This window comes from Purpureocillium takamizusanense, chromosome 1 (assembly GCF_022605165.1).
Source record: "Purpureocillium takamizusanense chromosome 1, complete sequence".
NCBI classification, from domain to species: Eukaryota; Fungi; Ascomycota; class Sordariomycetes; order Hypocreales; family Ophiocordycipitaceae; genus Purpureocillium; species Purpureocillium takamizusanense.
Window position 1 is genome coordinate 871,414 of NC_063068.1, and position 16,445 is coordinate 887,858.

The following is a 16,445-nucleotide window of genomic DNA, read 5'->3' on the forward strand; positions in this document are numbered from 1 at the left end:
AAACAGCGCCACACGACAAGAGGGGAGTGGAGACCAAGGGTCTTCGGTCCCGGGGGCCAAGCGACGCGCGCCTCTCTCTGAGTCCCTCTTTCTCTCGCCCGAAGCCGCCGTCGTCTCGTCTAGGAAGGAGGGGCACGGTGCTGCTGTCCGAGGAAACCGAGGGTGGGAGGGACTGTGCAAGTCAGTTACGAAGTGGCAAGTGGAAGATTTTGGCCGGCTGGCCGACACGAGGCGTGACCAGCGAAAGACCATCATCACCGCCGCCACCACCACCGTCGCCGCCGCCAGAATGCGACAATCTCGGTTCCCGCTCCACGGCGCCAGAGGCGAGTGCGCGCGCGCGCATGCGCAGCTGGATGGCTGACTGGCTGACTGGCTGGCTCACTCACTGACTGCTCGGAGGGATGGATGGAACGGGGGGGTGCCCCGTCTTCATCCTCCTCCCCCCCGGGTTGGCACCGCTCACGCTGCGGCACGTGTCACGATCCGTGCGTCGAGCGAGCGAGCGAGCGAGCATGGGGGATGGGATGGGACGGGACGGGCAGATGGACAGACAGACGCCCAAACCTTGAAAGGATGCCCGCCGCCCTTCACGTAACGTAACCCAGGCTGGCTGGATGGCTGGCTGGCAGGGCAGGGCATGCTCGCGTGTCACGGTACCTGCCTACTTGCCCACTGTGTAGGTAGTACTTGCCTGCCAGGGACGACGTTGGGCCTGGATTGCCTGACACGGCATAAACCCGCCCCCTTGCACTCACTCTGCTTGCAGTACCATGTAACTGTCCTGTACTGTACAAAGTACGTCGGCACTGTGCTACCAATGGACAACACCAGCCCGGCTGTCTCCTGTCGAACAGGAACAGGGTGGTGGCCCGCGGTCAGGGCAGCCAGGGCACTCCCGGGCTTCCAGCATCATGCAGACGGGAGCCTGATGCTCATCCATGCGACCCCCCTGCGGGTACCTACATGCTGCTGCGAACACCGCTGATCGTGCAGCCGTGCCGTTGCGGCTGTCGATGATTTCGCCCAAGGAAGGGCATACCTTTGCGCACGTCGTACATCCCGACTTACATGCTACAGTACCTACCTACCTTTACTGTACCTCGTACTACAAACATAAAAAGGCCACGATTTCCGTAATCTCAGCATTGGGCAGCAGACAGACTCACTCGTCCTTGCGCGCGACCGCACACACTCACGTACGCACGCACGCGCAGCACTTGATCCGGGCCACCCCGCGCCTTGTCCGTCGCAGGCCACGTTCCCTCCTCATCTCGCCGAAATACGCTCACCGCGAACCATCCGACATGTGACAGAGACGCTATTATGATTTGTGGTACCCAAGTACAGTACGATGAATATCTATACACGAGCGAGCCGGCTGTTCTCCTCGCCCAGGCGCGACCGGCTCGGCAGTCGAGACCCGACTGTGGCCCATCTGCCCGCGAGGTCGCGACGCCCTCCCTTCACCCGCCCATGGCAAGCAAGCATCCACCCAATGACAAGACGCAAGTCAAAAAGAAATCAGACGGGAGGGGAAAAAAAGCAAATGCAACAATCTGTATATCGAACAAGGTATCTGAGAAGTGACGTGCAAGAGCAGTGAGGCGAGTTGTCGAAAAGCAGAATCAAGTGCCATGGGTGATGAGTAAGAATCAACATGAGCAAAGAAGTGAACAAGAGCGCTGCCAAGATTAGGAAGAACCGAGAAGCGAAAAAAGAAAGAGAACAGCTTGTAATCAAACAAAACAAGGAGAGGGAGTGGGAAGCAAGCGGCACCGCCGTCATGGACCAGCCAATCAACCCGCCAGTACTGCAGTCAGTCCATCAGCTCGCGCTGCCGCTCTGTCGTTGAACATCCAATTTCCCCTGCCGAGGCCCTGAAATATATGCGTGCCCGTCCCTCCCAACCCGCTTTCCAACCTCGCCGCCAGTTTCCCCAATTATCGCTGCCACCAGCCCCGTCCCGATACTCACGCCGAGAAGCAGGAACAATGGCGGCCATGCGAACCAAAGCAAGCCCACAGCAAAACCAGCGCGACGCGACAAACCTGCTCTGCCTCAGGTAGCCGAAAGGAGATGATGGACCAAAAGCCCTAGAGAATACGCAAGGAAAGTAAACCATCAAACAGTTCCAACGCCAGCCCCGAGGCCACCTCGCCTGAAAGTGGTTACCCTTACAAGGCGATGGTTGGGTGGCAAAACGCAGCAAATAGAGAGGTATATGCCAAGGAAAGCGGCGGAGACGTGCCATGCTCCCCGGTGACGCAAGGAAAAAAATTACAAAAAAAAGCACAAGTCGTTTCAGTCATCTCGTGTTGATTAATACACGCTGTCCTCGTCGGCACCCTGCGAAATCATCGAGGGTGTCGACACGTTTGAGGAAGCTTCGGGGTCGTCGACGTAACCGACGAGAGCCTGCGAGTGCAGCTTGAAAGACTCGCCCATCAGGCGTGTGATTCTGCAGCATCAATCGTTAGCACGCGCTTCTTCCTCACCAGTATGTGCGCTGGGGATCGGATGCCATCTACTTACCCCCAGACCACAACTTCGTCCAGCATGGAGCCCCAGAGCCGGGCAACAACGGAGCTAAGCTGAGTCGTGTAGCCGTCGTTCAGCTCCTTCTTGAAGAGCTGTCGAACCTTGTTGTACATGTCCACCTCCTCCACCGTTGCGGGCTCTTCGTCATGTTCCAGGCGATAGAGCCACAGCGACAGGATGATCATGAGGTCCATGCCGCAAAGGGGGTGCTCGACACTCCAGCTCGTCGGCGAGGTGCGGGCGACCCACCTGATGCCCTGGACCACGGCCGTCTCGATGCAGTTGTAGCATTCCTGAATGACCGTGATCATCTCGCTCGAGCGCTTTACGCGATCCCGAGCATGGGACATGGCCGCCGCCACCTCGTATGGGTCGTGGTATCGCAGTGCCTCCTGCACGCTCTTGAGGTCCACCTCGAGCCGTGCTCGCGCGTTGCGATACATGGCCTTGGCGTTGAAAATTAGTGGGTGGTGGCCCTTGTGCGGAGCGCTGAGCGGGACAGCCACGGACTCGGGCTCGCACATGTCCAGTGACTTTTCCCACGTCTCGAGGGCGAGACGGAGCTTGTACTCGGTCACCACGTCCTGGAGCGCCTCAGGGCTTCGCTTGTGATACCAGACCTCGAGGAACAGGGCGTTGATCATGACACGCGTCGCGAACGCACTGTATCGCAGCCCCTCGCCCTGGAAGAGGTTATCGTGCGCCTCCATGAAGGTCACAGCCGGGGACGAGCCGAGATGCTCCCTCCACACCGCGTCGTCTGCCACCTGCAGGTTCCACAGGCCTTCCGTCGAGGGCAGCTGCAGGTCCTCGAACTCGTTGAAGCTAATGGCCGGAGTGTGGTTGTATGTCAGCGTGAGCAGGCCGAAGAAGATGTACACCGCGTAATAGGTACGGCGGCAGCCCTCGTCTTCGACCCACTCCGCGCGCGTGGGCTGCGACGTGCCTCGGGCCTCCTGACGAAGCTTCAGCTCGTACCTGTTGCCGGCCACCATGTTGGCGAGCAGGCTCTTGATCGAACATGCCCACTCCAGCCCCTTGGGGTCACCGCTCCAACTGGCGAAGATCATGTTGAGCAGGGAGCTCTGCATGGTCCATAGAGGACACTTTCGTGAGCTGAAGTTCTCCTTGTTTTGCAGGAACTGGTTGACGAGAACCTTGGATCCGATGTGGAGCATGTAGGCCTGATCTTGGTCGAAAGCGTACAACGCGCCAATACTCAGCACCGCGAGCAACAGCGGAGGCGACATCTGTGAGGCGGAGAACGAAGTGGGGTGCAAAAACGGTAGGTGATGGTGAAACATGCCAAAATACGTTGACAGATATCGGTTCAGCGAGCCTAGGCCAGGCAGCCGGAAGCCATCGGGAATGGCGTGTTCCCGATCGTAGCTGCGGATCGTGTCCAGGATCGCGTTGCGTTCCTCGTCGCCGCTGACTTGAGGGGGCCTGACTCCGGCGTGAGAGGCATCTGAGGGACTATGCGGGACGGGGGTTCCTGCACCCGAGTTTGGTAGCGAGTTGATCATTGTCTGTAAAGCTGGAACCAGGCCGTTGGCGTTTTGGCCCACAATCGAAGGAAGCTGATGGGCATTCGGCTGGACGGTGCTGCCACTTGCGAACGACTGATGCGAGTCGAAAGATCCAGAGGCGCTAGATGAGATCGAGTGCGCCTTGGGCTCGGCAGGCATGAAGCCATCCCACTGCATCTGAGGCAGGGCAATGGCTCCCGACGGGTACGTAACAGTCGATTCCACGATGGAAGAACTCCGCGGCGAGTACGCCATGGAAGCGCTGTCGTCGTAAGTTCCATCATCGGCACGCATGGCGGCCGTTGCCTTGTGGTGCAGGTCGGCGACAAGCATCGCGGCAGCTTCTACGTCGAAGATGCCGTCGCTGCCAGCCTCCATTTGCTCCAAAGTGGACGTATCCAGAGGCAAGGAAGCCTTGGAGGGGCCGCCGATGGTACGCGTCTTGGGACCGCCGGCACGGCGCTTGCCGTCGCTGTGCAGAGGAACGCCTCCATCTTTGGCATGAACCGTCCTGTCGTGTCGGAGAAGAAGGTCGCGACGGACAAACGTGCTTCTACACTTCATGCACTTGAATGGGCGCTCTTTGGTGTCTGCGACTGGGTCAGCATGTTTGCGGAGGCAGGCAAGGGGACGTCGGGTGATGGGGAGAGAGAAATAGGTTCGGAACACGGAAAATAGGCGGTCAAATGCTACGACGCGTCGAAAGCATCGATGAGGACGGGGACAGGCGCTCGCGCGCTCTAGAACAGAGGTTACGTACGGGATCGTTCATGTCGGCTTCGGTGTTCGCTCCGGCTGAAGGCTCTGTTGCAGAACTGGCACTTGTACTTGCGTTCTGGTGCGAGAGATGCCTTCCGCGAGGATGAAGTCGAGGCCGCCGGTGGCGGGAGGACTGCGACGCTTGCGCCGGGCATCTTGATGGCCTTGTGTCGGTGGTGTCTGGTATCGCGGGTGGCTGCGCTTGGGGGAAGCAGTGTGCAGCAGCAACGCGGCGATGTGCGACTTGTGGCCGAGGGTCTGGTCCTCAGGACAGCACGATGGTTGAATATCGTCTGGATCTCAAATCTCGCTCTCGACTCCTAGCTCCTCGCTCGCACGCGCTCCCGTGGGGTTTAAAGTGTGACTGCGGTGGATTCGGTCGCGAAGTTGGTCATTGGTGGTGGTATCCTAGTCATGGAAAGGCTGTGTGTTTTTTTGTTCAGGTCAGAGGCTCTGGATGGCCTCGACGAGTCTGCGTGTCTGTCCCGGACGGTGCGGGCGACGACGACGATGGCTTGGTGGCAAGGTTGAGCCGATGGGAAAGCTGTTGATGGAAGCTGATGGGATGGGAGGGGAAGAAGGGAAGAGGAGGAGAGGAGGTGGGAGGTTGTGGTCTTCGAGGAGCAGAGGGAGGGAGGGGAAAGATTCTGGGGGGGGAAGCCAGGAGCTGGGTAGCAGGGCGTGGAACTAGCGATAAGGGGGGCGCACGCAGTAGAGAGGGGAGGGGATGGAAAGAGACACAGAGTGGGAAAGTGGGAGGGAGCAGGCCAAAAGGAGGGGAGGGAGGTGAGGGGCTGGGTTGGCGGGGGGGGGGGGGGCTCGTACCTAGCAGCCCAGGTGGGAAAGGTGGCTGCAGAGAGTGCCCGAGAGAGAGACCAGCGGCTTGGACGGTCACTGCAGCGGGCGTGGGCCGCTGTGACCAGCGCCGATGGGTGGGCTCCATGCGCGTCTCCAGCCAAGCGTCTTGAGGCCATTCTCGCCACGGTCGAAGGGTAACAACAGCTTGGGACCAGAGCAGCCGGCTGTGAGGTGCGCGGGCCGCCACTGTTGGCCGCCAGCTCCCCGCCGTACCGTACCGAGCCGTCCACCTCATCCTAGATGCGACGCGACGCTGCTGGACCACGCCCTCCCTAACGAAGCCTATAAGGGCTTCCATCGTGAGGGTGGGCGGGCATCTGGCATCGCCTCATCCTGTGGCCGGCCCGTGCCAGAGCGCGCACTCATGGTCTGGTTGGAGGAGGGGGATGCAGACGCGGGCGGGGAGGAGGGGGGTCGGCGCGGGCGCTGTGCGGCGTTGGCGTGATTCGCGCAACGGGGGATGCGATACTAGTGGTATGGATGGTGATGCGATGCGATGCGATGCGCTCTCGTGATGTGGTGCCCACGCTGTTCTGCGCTGGTGGTGCACCGGGTGGTGCGCTGCGTTGCGCTGGCAGCCCAGCCTGTCGCGGCGACGACCGATGGAAGCCCCTCCTCCACTGTGGTCCCGCCTGCCGGGTGGACGAGCCCACTGGCGGGACAACGATGCTGTGGCGGGGCTCCCGTCAGCGCGGAGGGGTGAGGACGGATGTGAGGCGGGCGGGCGGGCGGCGGGGGCCCCTCCACCCACCCACCCACTCTCCCTCCCTCCCTCTCTCTGCCTGACCTGGCAAGCCTGGCTGGCACTGCGTGGCATGGCGTCCGCGGCATGGCATGGGCATCCCTGAGGTTCCGGTACTCCGGTGGGGGCATCCAACGGCGACATGGCGTCGAGCACTCTCGGCAACTAGGTGCTTACGTACGAGGACGGGTAGGTACCGGTACTCGCCCTGTCGACTTGGCCAGCGAAAACACGCAGAACGCGCCAGGTCGCCAACACCTGCTGGCCGGCCGCCACCACCGCCAGACTCCAGACACGCGGGGGGGACCTGTGCGTGGCTTGGCGCGAATGGAGACTTGCCAACCTGGCACGCCGCCAGCGAGCCAGCGCAGTGGACGCGAGCGCCGCGTCCAACATGCGAGCCCACTGAAAATTCTGCCAGGACAACCTGGACGGCGCGGGCCACTAAAAGCAGCCCTGGGACCGTGTTGCACAGTCGGGTCCCGTCACCCAGGCGCGACCACTTACCGCAGAGGCCCTTGCAGGGACATGGTCGACGCCCCTGTCCGCAAGGCCGTCCTGAGCGGGCAGTTGCCAGTCCACCGTTCAGTGCATGCACTCGACTTTCCAGACATGCTGGGAGGGAGCTAGTAATGAACATTGAGCGGGCCGGCCCAGAAAGCCAACTGCTGGTGTGTACGGTGTACCTGCATCTCCCTGGCCGCGGCGCGGCGCATTGCTTTTTCTGCTTGTTTGTGCACCGAGGTTTTGCTTGTTTGTGATGCCGAGAGTCACGACAGCAAACGGATGCGTTCGTCTGCATTCCCGTGACACCATGCGGAATAGGACATGACGAGTGCACTTGGTACCGAATACGGAGGGATCACTCCTTACATGGAATAAACAAGAAGCGTTCAGGTGGCCGGACGAGGTGGCCAAAAGGGGCGGCGTGGAGCATCTTGAAGCTGTGCTCGGCAACGTCGGGCCCTCTCCCTCGCCGGTCCCTAGTCATGGAGCTGCGTGTCCATCCATGGACGCACTCCCGCCACTTGTCCACCGTGCTCGCAAGCAGAGGACGGGGTTGGCGAGCCCTCAGCGACTGAGAAGGGCGGTCAACGTGACAGTGAGAGATGTCGTCGGCGCCCAGCCAGAGTGGTGGTTGGTGGCGACCACTGGTCATCGGGCCACGCATAGCCTGTGGCCACGGACAACGAGGTCATCTTGAGTATCGAGCGTCGTGGCCGCAGGCACCGCTGCCGGCGCCGTTTTGAGTGTGTGCATCAATGGTTCCTTCGATGTTGTGTGGTTCCCGACGGAGTGGCTGCGCTAGGTCGCTAGTAGGCGTTCGGAACGGGCGCGGCCGGGAGCCTCTGTCGATGGATGGATGGGAGGAATAAGTGGTCGCGTCATGGCACCGCATGAAAAGGCGAAACAAAAAGGAAATAACAGCACGCTACGTACTTCGTACATACAGTACTGTTCTCCGTACCGTACATCGAGGCACAGTAGGTTAGTAAGTACTGTACCCGCGGAAAGGAGAAGAAAAAAAAGTCATGGCCGCGATGCCATTTCCAATGGCCGCTGCGCCTTGCATCCCGGCTGGGGCCCGGGACCTGAATCCTCACAGCGGCCCACTGGGCTTCGCGAGGGACCCCAGACGGGTTCGATGCCGGAGCCTAGCCTCGTCGACTGGGGCATCCGGCCCAACCTGAAAGGAAACTAGGTCCCAGCACGGGCAGCATCCTGGGTAATAAGCACAGCACAATAGAGCACGGCACAAACACAGCGCACATCTGGTCGCGCCGCGCCGCGACATCGTGCGACGCACTGTACTGGGCGGTGTGTCACCGCCTGTTGGCGCGCCGTCCGGCCTGGCCATCGGCACGGCTTGCTGCTTCAGCGGGGCGGCCGCCCTTGGCTCGCCTGCCTGGCCTGGGACACAGCAATCTCTGCCGAGTCAGAGGGGGGCTAATTTCACTTGAATTCCCTTCAGGGGCACGGCGCTGCGCTGTAATCTCAGCTCTGGGGGTTATTATTATCCACCTCACTCACCTCGGTCCGTCCGTACAAGGACGGCGCGTTCTCAGGCTTACCAGACGTCGCGCTCATCGACGTCGGCTCGGGCCCTGTTCGCGTCTCCTGAGCCAATTTCATTAGTGCTGGCACCAGCGGCTCGTCGCGTGGTGGGTGAAGCCTCCCGCTCCCGATCCCGTCCGCGCGGGCGAGCTGGCGAGCGAGCAAGCGAGCGAACGCACACGCGTGCGCAAGGACGCACGCACCCGCGAGTCAATCTAGGCAATCGACCTGTCTCGCCGTCACTGGCGCGACGTCAGGGCCAGGGGGCTGCTCCTGCAGCTGCGCATGGTCGCGTAGAGTGGGTGGGTAACAAAATGCGTCGTCGGTGGGCGCGCTCGCTTTCTTTCTTGTTCTGGCACCGAGCGCGCCCGCCAGGCCCGGCAAATCGACTCGCGGCGGAGGTATCCACGCGATTCCTCAGATTCCGCATCGCTGTGGAGGACTGGTCGGTGCTCCAACCGACGCTGCTCGAGTCCCCAACGAGCGCCGAACGGAGCATTCCTAGGGCCGCGTCCTGGGGCAGCCGAGAGACACAACGGCAATCTGGCACAGGCGACGAATACGCGGTGCGATGGGAGGCAGATTGCAGATCTGTCGTGGCCAGTCATCGGCGTCACAGTCAGCCATGAGATGAACCTCTGGTTGTTTCGCCCAGATCGCTGGATCCACCGGCGAATTGGACGGGAGCTGTTTGGCGTGGTGGAAGGGAGGTGAACAGTGAGGCGGCAGGGCGGACGGGACGGCCAGCGTGTGTTAGTGCGCTTCAACTGGTGGCCGAGCTCACCTCGAGGATCCAACTCAAGCGGCCAAGCTCCCTCACAACTGGTGGTCAAGCTGACACCTGCTGAGATGCTGAGGCAAGAGGAGTGGGACCCGGCGGCTTGTCCTGTCCACTCGGCGGGTCGGCGGAACGGACTGGAGAAGAAAGACGGACGGGGCGAGCGAGACATGCTGCTGCGGCCGCCGAGGTCGTAAAGTGAGGCAGACAAAAGCAGCTGCTAGCGGTCCATGTCCACGGTCTGGGCTGGGTATGGCCCGCGGGCCAGCAACTGGGGATCACGATGCCTGCCGCTCGCTCGCCCCTGAACGACGACAGCACGCCCATCACAGCGCCACGGCAGAAGCGGAGCTTCTGGGAGAGATTCGGGGGGCGTTGCACAGACCCAAGCCTGCTGGGCTGTACCTCATCAGGATTAGTAGACCAAAGGCACGACGCGACGTTCGGTTCACGGAAGGCGCGACAACAAAGTGTAGCCATTGGCGACACGCTACCTACCCAAGGTACCTACGTACTGTTAGTACTTTATACGAGCAACCTTGCATTGCTGTCTTTTGCCCAACTGTAGTCGGGGCTGCTGGGGTGCCTCAGTACCGAGATATGCTGTTGTACTCGTACCTGCCGAACTCGACTCGGTCGTGTGAAACTGCTGTCAAGTCCTGTCTTTGACGAGCTTGCTGTAGGTACTATTAGTAGGTACCTGTACGGAGTAGTAACTACCTTATTACACATGTAGGTAGGGTACGTACCTCGACCTGACGCCGTTGAGCTTACCTCACCCGGCTGGCGCCTGCCTCCCCCAAGCTGCGCGTGCCTGCCCCTCCCCACCGCCGTCGCCGTCGCTGGGTGGCCCAAGAGAGCGCACGGGCGTGTCCACAGCAATTGGGAGGGAGCTGGGCGCCCACCCCCACCCGGGAAGCCCCCCCGCCCCGCCTCCTGACCGCATCATCCCACGGAGCGAGGACGGTTGGTGAGCCTTCAACCCCGCAGTCTGGCCCAGTAATTCGTGCCCACAGCCGCAGCCTCCAGTCCGCTTCCTCCGTGCCTACCGTGCCAGAAGGAAACTCCCCTCGTGCCTGATGAGCGATTGCGGGTACGGGAAGGATGGAGACGGACATGCAGCACCGGCCTGCACAGGATCGCCGGCACCGCTTCCGCCCGCCATCACGTCCCGACAAGAGGGGTTCAGCGACGGCTCCCCGTTCTTCGACTTCTCGCCGGCCTATGCCTGTCTTACACGAACACGGCGCGAGACGAGTGATGAGATTGGCGGGCCAGACACCACGGCGGACCCGTGGTTACATCGAGGGGGGACGAGTCCGGCGCTGTGCATGGCCGCGCATCGTCTTGCATCGCGACCCATCGCCAGCCCTTCTCCTGATAGGGGGTGGCGCCGATTCTCCACGTGACCTATGCCGGGGTCACGCTGTGTGCGCGTTCACGTCGAACAGGTCTTGGGACGTCAGATGCATTCAAGGCGCGAAGTAAGGAGTAGGTCTTTCCATGATCCGCCCCAGCAAGGTCGGGCCTCGCCTTGGTGTTGTCCTTCGCTTTCAACACAATCGTTTACTTCGTATATTTTACTCTGCCTCCGTCTTTCTCGGCATTTACTATAACTACTGTTTAGTATACGAAGTTGCGCGCAAAGCAAGTCAGTGGGCTGTCTGCGTGCTAGAGCCTCGACGGCTGCCACTCTGGCTTCGACTTGGTCACGAAAGCCGTCAATCCGATGCGCAGGTTCTCGCCTTCGAGCAGCCCCTTTGCGTATCTGGCGCTCACGAGCTGGGCCGATCGGTCCACGCTGGCCGTCTCCCAGGTCTCGCGGAGTCCAGCCCGGCTTATCACGACGGCGTCGGGCGACATGTCGGCCACCTCCTTCGCAAGCGCCACGGACTCGTCCAGGAGCGAGTCGGGCGAGGCGGACACTCTGCAGAAGCCCAAGTCTCTGGCCTCTTGCGCCGACAGCGTTCGCCCGGCTAGAACAATCTCTGACGCCTTTTGCATGCCAAACGTCCGGACGACGCGGGGGATGCCTCCGGCTGCTGCCCACAGCCCCCTCTTCGCCTCTGGTAGACCGAAGGTGGCAGACGGTGATGCAACTACCAAGTCACTGTCGTGCCGCGTCAGCGCTGCCCTTTGAGGCCCCGGTACGTCATACTTACCAGTTCAATGCGATCTCGAACCCGCCACCTAGGGCAAAGCCGTTGACGGCGGCGATGACCGGCTTCTTGCCGACGCGCGTGCTTAGCCCCATGAAGGCACCGGGCGGGAACGGCGACACCTGCGGTTGCTCTGTCGACGAACTCTTCCTCTCAAACTGCTCTTTGAGATCGGCTCCGCAGCAGAACGCCTTTCTACCCTTGCCCGTGACGATAGCTACCCGCAGCTCGGGCTCCTCGTCGAACCATGCCCAGAGTCGCATGCCATCCCAGCAGCCAGCCATGGTTATGGCATTCATTGCCGCCTCGCGGTTGATGGTGACGAGCATGACATACGGAGCCGGATAGCTGAGCTCGTAGTATGCCATCTTGGGAGGCTGCGTGGCCAATTTGTCCGCCATGGTGACTGACTGCGCTGATCAAACGTATCCGCCGATGTGAGACTGAAGCGCAAGAGAACGGGAAGCCAGAGCTCTGCGCACAGCCAAGCTATCATGCATCGCGCCGGCGTCAATAAGAAGGCCACCCCAATGGGGTTATGGGCATTTGTTGGGAGCAGTGCCAGGCACTTGGGGCCGGCTATTCGGTGCGGGGCCCCAGCGTGCCAGCCGCGGCTCCGGAGCCTCGGAGGAAATGCGTAGGTCAAACCCGCTCCGCTAGGTTAAGCGCAAACCTTCTACTTTCTCGCTGTAACTTATAGTATTCACAATAGAGCGACCGAAAAGAGGCGGCCATGCCACTACTACTATAACGCTACTCGTAGCCCATTGCCAAGTCTATCGTTTCATATATAATATGCCGAATCCCGGGGCAGAGCTAGTCGGCCGAGGAAGAGGAAGCTAGAGCTCTACGCACAGCTAAGCTATCATGCATCGCGCCGGCGTCAATAAGAAAGCTACCCCAATAGGGTTATAGGCATTTATTAGGAGCAATGCCAGGCACTTAAGGCCGGCTATTCGGTTCGGGGCCCCAGCGTGCCAGCCGCGGCTCCAGAGCCTCGGAGGAAATGCGTAGGTCAAACCCGCTCCGCTAGGTTAAGCGTAAACCTTCTACTTTCTCGCTATAACTTATAGTATTCATAATAGAGCGACCGAAAAGAGGCGGTCATGCCACTACTATTGTAACGCTACTCGTGGCCCATTGCCAAGTCCATCGTTTCACACATGATGTGCCGAATCCCGGGGCAGAGCTGGTCGGCCGAGGAAGAGGAAGGGCGGGCGCTCGTGACTTATACTACTGAGAGCAGTACAATCAACAACCCAACTTCTAACGTAGAGCTGCCATTGCGTGTGTCCCTTGGACTCTCCACCCTCAGTCTTCTTTTCTGTGCATCATGGCGAGCGGGCCAGCTGTCCCCATCATCGTCGGCGTGGGCGACGTCCGCAACAAGTCGTTGAAGATCGAAGACGCGGTCGAGCCCGCGCAACTCATAATCAGGGCCATACGCCACGCAGCCTCCGATACGGGTCTGAGTGAGGCTCTGCAGAAGGAGCTGCTCCTCAAGGTAGATAGCCTGCGGGTCGTGCCGACATGGACGTGGGCGTACAAAGACCTACCTGGCTCGATCGCCTCGGGCCTGGGCATACGCCCTCGAACTAGGGTGATGCCAGAGCACGGCGGCAACCAGCCTGCCCTGCAATGCGACGAGGCCGCGCGTGCGATTGCCAAGGGGGAGAGCGAGGTTGCGATCTTGACTGGAGGAGAGGCGCTCGCCTCCCGTGAGTCCGAGTTCTTATAAGGGGGGCGAGGACGGACGCGCCGAGTCTTGCAAGTCAGGGGGAAGCTGACGCAGTGTACAGTTGGAGCCTGTCAAAAGGCTGGCCAGATGCCCCCGAGAGGATGGGAGGAGGCAGACCCGAGCAGCAAATCGCTCGTCTCGCTGGACATGTCGATTCTGAAAGAGAGTGAGTGAGGAGGGTTGGGGGAGGCCCCAGTCGACTTCCCAATGGCCGCCTAGACAGCCAGCTGACGAGACTGATACACACACAAAAAGGTGCCGGAACGAGACACTCCATGGGCCTACCGATCCATGTCTACCCTCTCTACGAGAACTGCCGTCGGGCGCATCGCAAGCAGACGTACCAGCAAAACTCTCGCGAGTCGGCGAGCATGTACGCCGAGTTCGACAATGTCGCCTCGGGGAACGAGTTTTCGTGGAACGCGGGCGAGCCGACTAAGAGCGCAGAGTTTATCGGGACGACGTCCAAGAAGAATCGCATGATCTGCGACCCTTGTAAGGCGCGCCACGCCCCGAGGGCCAAGGGCCTTTCTTGTTCTCTCACCCCCTTTTTTTCCCTCCTCCCCTTTTTGAGTTGAGAGGTGCGACTGACATGTACGCGCGCGCGCACGCATAAGATCCGCTGCTCATGAACGCCTTCAACGCGGTCAACCTCGCGGCGGCTTGCATCGTGACGTCGACCGAGTGCGCCGCGAAGCTGGGCATCCCGCGCGACCGGTGGGTGTACGTGCTCGGCGGCGCCGGCACGCACGAGAAAGACCACTGTGAGATAAAATCTCTTGGTCCTCGGAAGAGGTTCGCGACTGCTGACCACATACGGGGGTTAGTCTGGGAACGGCACAACTTCCACGAGAGTCCGGCCCTGTCGAGGTCCATTGACGCCGGCCTTGAAGTCTCGGGCCTGAGCAGAGATCAGGTAGACGTCTACGATTTCTATTCGTAGGTTTTATGCGGCCCCAGTACAGTACCGAGAGGGTGGTTGCTGATGCAAGGCCGATTGTCAGGTGCTTTCCCATCGTTCCCAAGCTGGCGTGCGACCATCTCGGGCTGCCAACAATGGGGGGCGACAAGCCTATTACCCTACTGGGCGGACTGACGTCTTTTGGCGGCGCTGGGAACAACTATTCGATGCATGTAAGTGGCCCTCTTACAATGAATTCGCCTCTCGTGCGACAACGCCCGCCTTGTATGTGAGTAGCCTGGATGGATCCTGACGTTTCCCCCCCCCCCCCCCAGGCCATCTCCGCCATGACCCGAGTCTTGAGAGCCAGGAAGCGCAAGACAGGCCTCATCCTGGCCAACGGCGGCATGCTCACGCACCAACACGTGCTCTGCCTCTCCGCCGAGCCCAGATCTGACGGGCGCGCGTACCCAAGCCGGAACCCCCTCCCGCTCATCATCGACGAGTCGTCGCAGCCGTTCACCGAGTCTGCCGAAGGCCCGGCAACCATCGAAGTACGCCCTGCTCACACACCCGAACTCAGCCAGCCCCCCTGTGTCGAGTGCGTTTTTATGCTAATGGCGTTTGTTTCCTCTCCTGCAGACGTACACTATCGAGTACGACCGGCAGGGCGCGCCGTCACTGGGTCTCATCGTCGGCAAGCTGCAGGGCTCGGGGGAGCGCTTCCTGGCCAACCACGAGGACGAGCAGACGCTCGCGCAGCTGGCCAACACGTCGACCGAGCATGTCGGGCGTGCCGGTTTCGTGCGGAAAGACGATGATCGGAACCTGTTTTACTTTGACTTGAAGACGAGGCTGTAGATACGCGCCGTGAACGTGAGTGGTCGCAATACAAGATCTCCATGAGTCACTCTTCTCATCGACCGCCCCAATGCGCCCCCGAGGAGCGACATATTGTGAGCCCATCAAAAACGTCGGTGCTATTCCCCAATTATTGTTAGAAACATCACTCGGACGCCTTGGCTTTCACCAGCACCCCCCATGCTCTCGGCATCAGGGCCCAAGTCCTCTTGTCCCCATCGATGCTGTCCAGGTTCTCCCATTCGCCTGCCGCGGCGATGGCCGCCAGGATGTCACGCGTCATGTGGCAGCCGATGAATTGGCTCCAGATTGGGTTCCATAGATCTGTCGTCTCCGTCAGAACAGCTGTGCACGACCAGTGACGGGGGTGTAACTCGTGTCAACCAACACTGCATGGCCACCGTGAGCCAGTCGGAGCTGCGGTGGTGCTCCCAAAAGATGAGCCTGCCGCCGGGCTTGAGCAAGCCGTACAGCTCCCGCATCGTGGCCTCGGGATCGGGCACCGAGCACAGCACCTGTATGCTCAGCACGGTGTCGACGCTCCCGGCGACGATGCCGCGGCGCTCGAGCGCGCCCCTGTCGTCGACGCTGCCGGTGAGGAGCTCGTACACGTCTTCCAGCCCTCGCTCCTTGACCTCGAGGAGGATGTCCGGCGCGAAATGGGCGTTGCTCTCCACGCCGACGACGCGCGTCAGCTTGGACTTGTCGAAGCGGCGGAGCTGGTTGCCCATGCCGGGGCCGAGCTCCAGGACGAGCCCGCTGGCCTGTGGCACCAACTGCGGGACCGGCGTCCTCGTGGACTCGATCTCGATGAAGTGGTGGTCTAAGGCGGGCCGTTAGTCAAGCGATGCAGTATTGGTGGAGGGGTAGGGGAGACTGACTTATGGTTTTGAACCACAGGTAAAAGGCTGACTCTTTAAAGGACGCGGGGCTACGAGCGGCACCAGATCCCCGTCCCCCGAGGAGGGCGTCCCTGGCGGTGGCATAGACGGCTGGTGCAGAGGGGGTTAGGTCAGCGCATACATGAACAAGAGCGCGAGAGGGGGGGCAATGGAGGAGGCACATGCCCCAAACAGCATATGAGAGTGGCCGCCAGGGGTCCGTGTAGTTGCGGAAGCGATCCAGAATCTGCCACTGCATGTTGACCGTGCTTTGTTTTGGTGAAGAGGAGAGGGTGTGTGTGTAAAAGGGGCACGTTTGGTGGCCAGGCACCTGCCGCGACGGCATTTATACGCGAGTGCCTGGTGCCATTATCCGCAATATGGAGATAGCGGCTACCGGCTGGCTACCGGGGCATTGGCATATGGCGTCTACTTGGCCGTATTGACGGGTGGGAGTGACCAACCGCGTGTAAGGGATGTTTCTGTGGTGCTGCTGATGAGTTGGCGCTTACATGACATCTTGGTCGGAGAGGGACTAAGAGCGGTTAGATCATCTGGGGCACGCACATGCGCATGGTAAAGCCGGGGGACAGGACTCGAGACATGCATTGTATTGGGATAGGTAGGTAGCCTAAGTAACGAT

At 60.8% G+C, this 16,445-nt stretch overlaps 4 protein-coding genes across 8 annotated transcripts; 1 reads left to right on the forward strand and 3 right to left on the reverse strand.

The window, feature by feature from the left end:
- Positions 1-1,246: 1,246 nt before the first annotated feature.
- On the reverse strand, positions 1,247-5,498 carry JDV02_000287 (uncharacterized protein). 2 transcript variants are annotated; one of them, XM_047981075.1, is made up of 3 exons: positions 4,831-5,498; positions 2,536-4,660; positions 1,247-2,461 (listed from the first exon to the last, which is right to left on the reverse strand). In XM_047981075.1, the coding sequence occupies exons 1-3, from the start codon at positions 4,982-4,984 to the stop codon at positions 2,323-2,325; spliced, it is 2,418 nt and encodes an 805-aa protein (XP_047837033.1). In that variant the 5' UTR covers positions 4,985-5,498; the 3' UTR covers positions 1,247-2,322. The 2 variants fall into 2 exon arrangements, with proteins under 2 accessions (XP_047837033.1, XP_047837034.1); XM_047981076.1 differs by having other exon boundaries at positions 2,536-5,498.
- A 5,347-nt stretch (positions 5,499-10,845) lies between these two features.
- Positions 10,846-11,941, reverse strand: JDV02_000288 (uncharacterized protein). Its single transcript, XM_047981077.1, has 2 exons — positions 11,425-11,941; positions 10,846-11,372 (listed from the first exon to the last, which is right to left on the reverse strand). Exons 1-2 carry the CDS (start codon positions 11,820-11,822, stop codon positions 10,934-10,936), a joined length of 837 nt encoding a protein of 278 aa, XP_047837035.1. The 5' UTR covers positions 11,823-11,941; the 3' UTR covers positions 10,846-10,933.
- An 813-nt stretch (positions 11,942-12,754) lies between these two features.
- Positions 12,755-14,921, forward strand: JDV02_000289 (uncharacterized protein; the record flags this gene model as incomplete). The annotated part of the gene is made up of 8 exons (XM_047981078.1): positions 12,755-13,139; positions 13,221-13,325; positions 13,415-13,654; positions 13,777-13,923; positions 13,987-14,098; positions 14,164-14,293; positions 14,396-14,614; positions 14,703-14,921. 8 exons carry the CDS (start codon positions 12,755-12,757, stop codon positions 14,919-14,921), a joined length of 1,557 nt encoding a protein of 518 aa, XP_047837036.1.
- JDV02_000290 (uncharacterized protein) lies at positions 14,518-16,082 on the reverse strand. Of its 4 annotated transcripts, XM_047981081.1 has the most exons (5): positions 15,989-16,082; positions 15,803-15,913; positions 15,531-15,744; positions 15,310-15,436; positions 15,007-15,245 (listed from the first exon to the last, which is right to left on the reverse strand). In XM_047981081.1, exons 1-5 carry the CDS (start codon positions 16,059-16,061, stop codon positions 15,201-15,203), a joined length of 570 nt encoding a protein of 189 aa, XP_047837039.1. In that variant the 5' UTR covers positions 16,062-16,082; the 3' UTR covers positions 15,007-15,200. The 4 variants fall into 4 exon arrangements, with proteins under 4 accessions (XP_047837038.1, XP_047837037.1, XP_047837039.1 ...); XM_047981080.1 differs by having other exon boundaries at positions 14,518-15,245; positions 15,310-15,744; XM_047981079.1 differs by having other exon boundaries at positions 14,518-15,744.
- Positions 16,083-16,445: the final 363 nt, after the last annotated feature.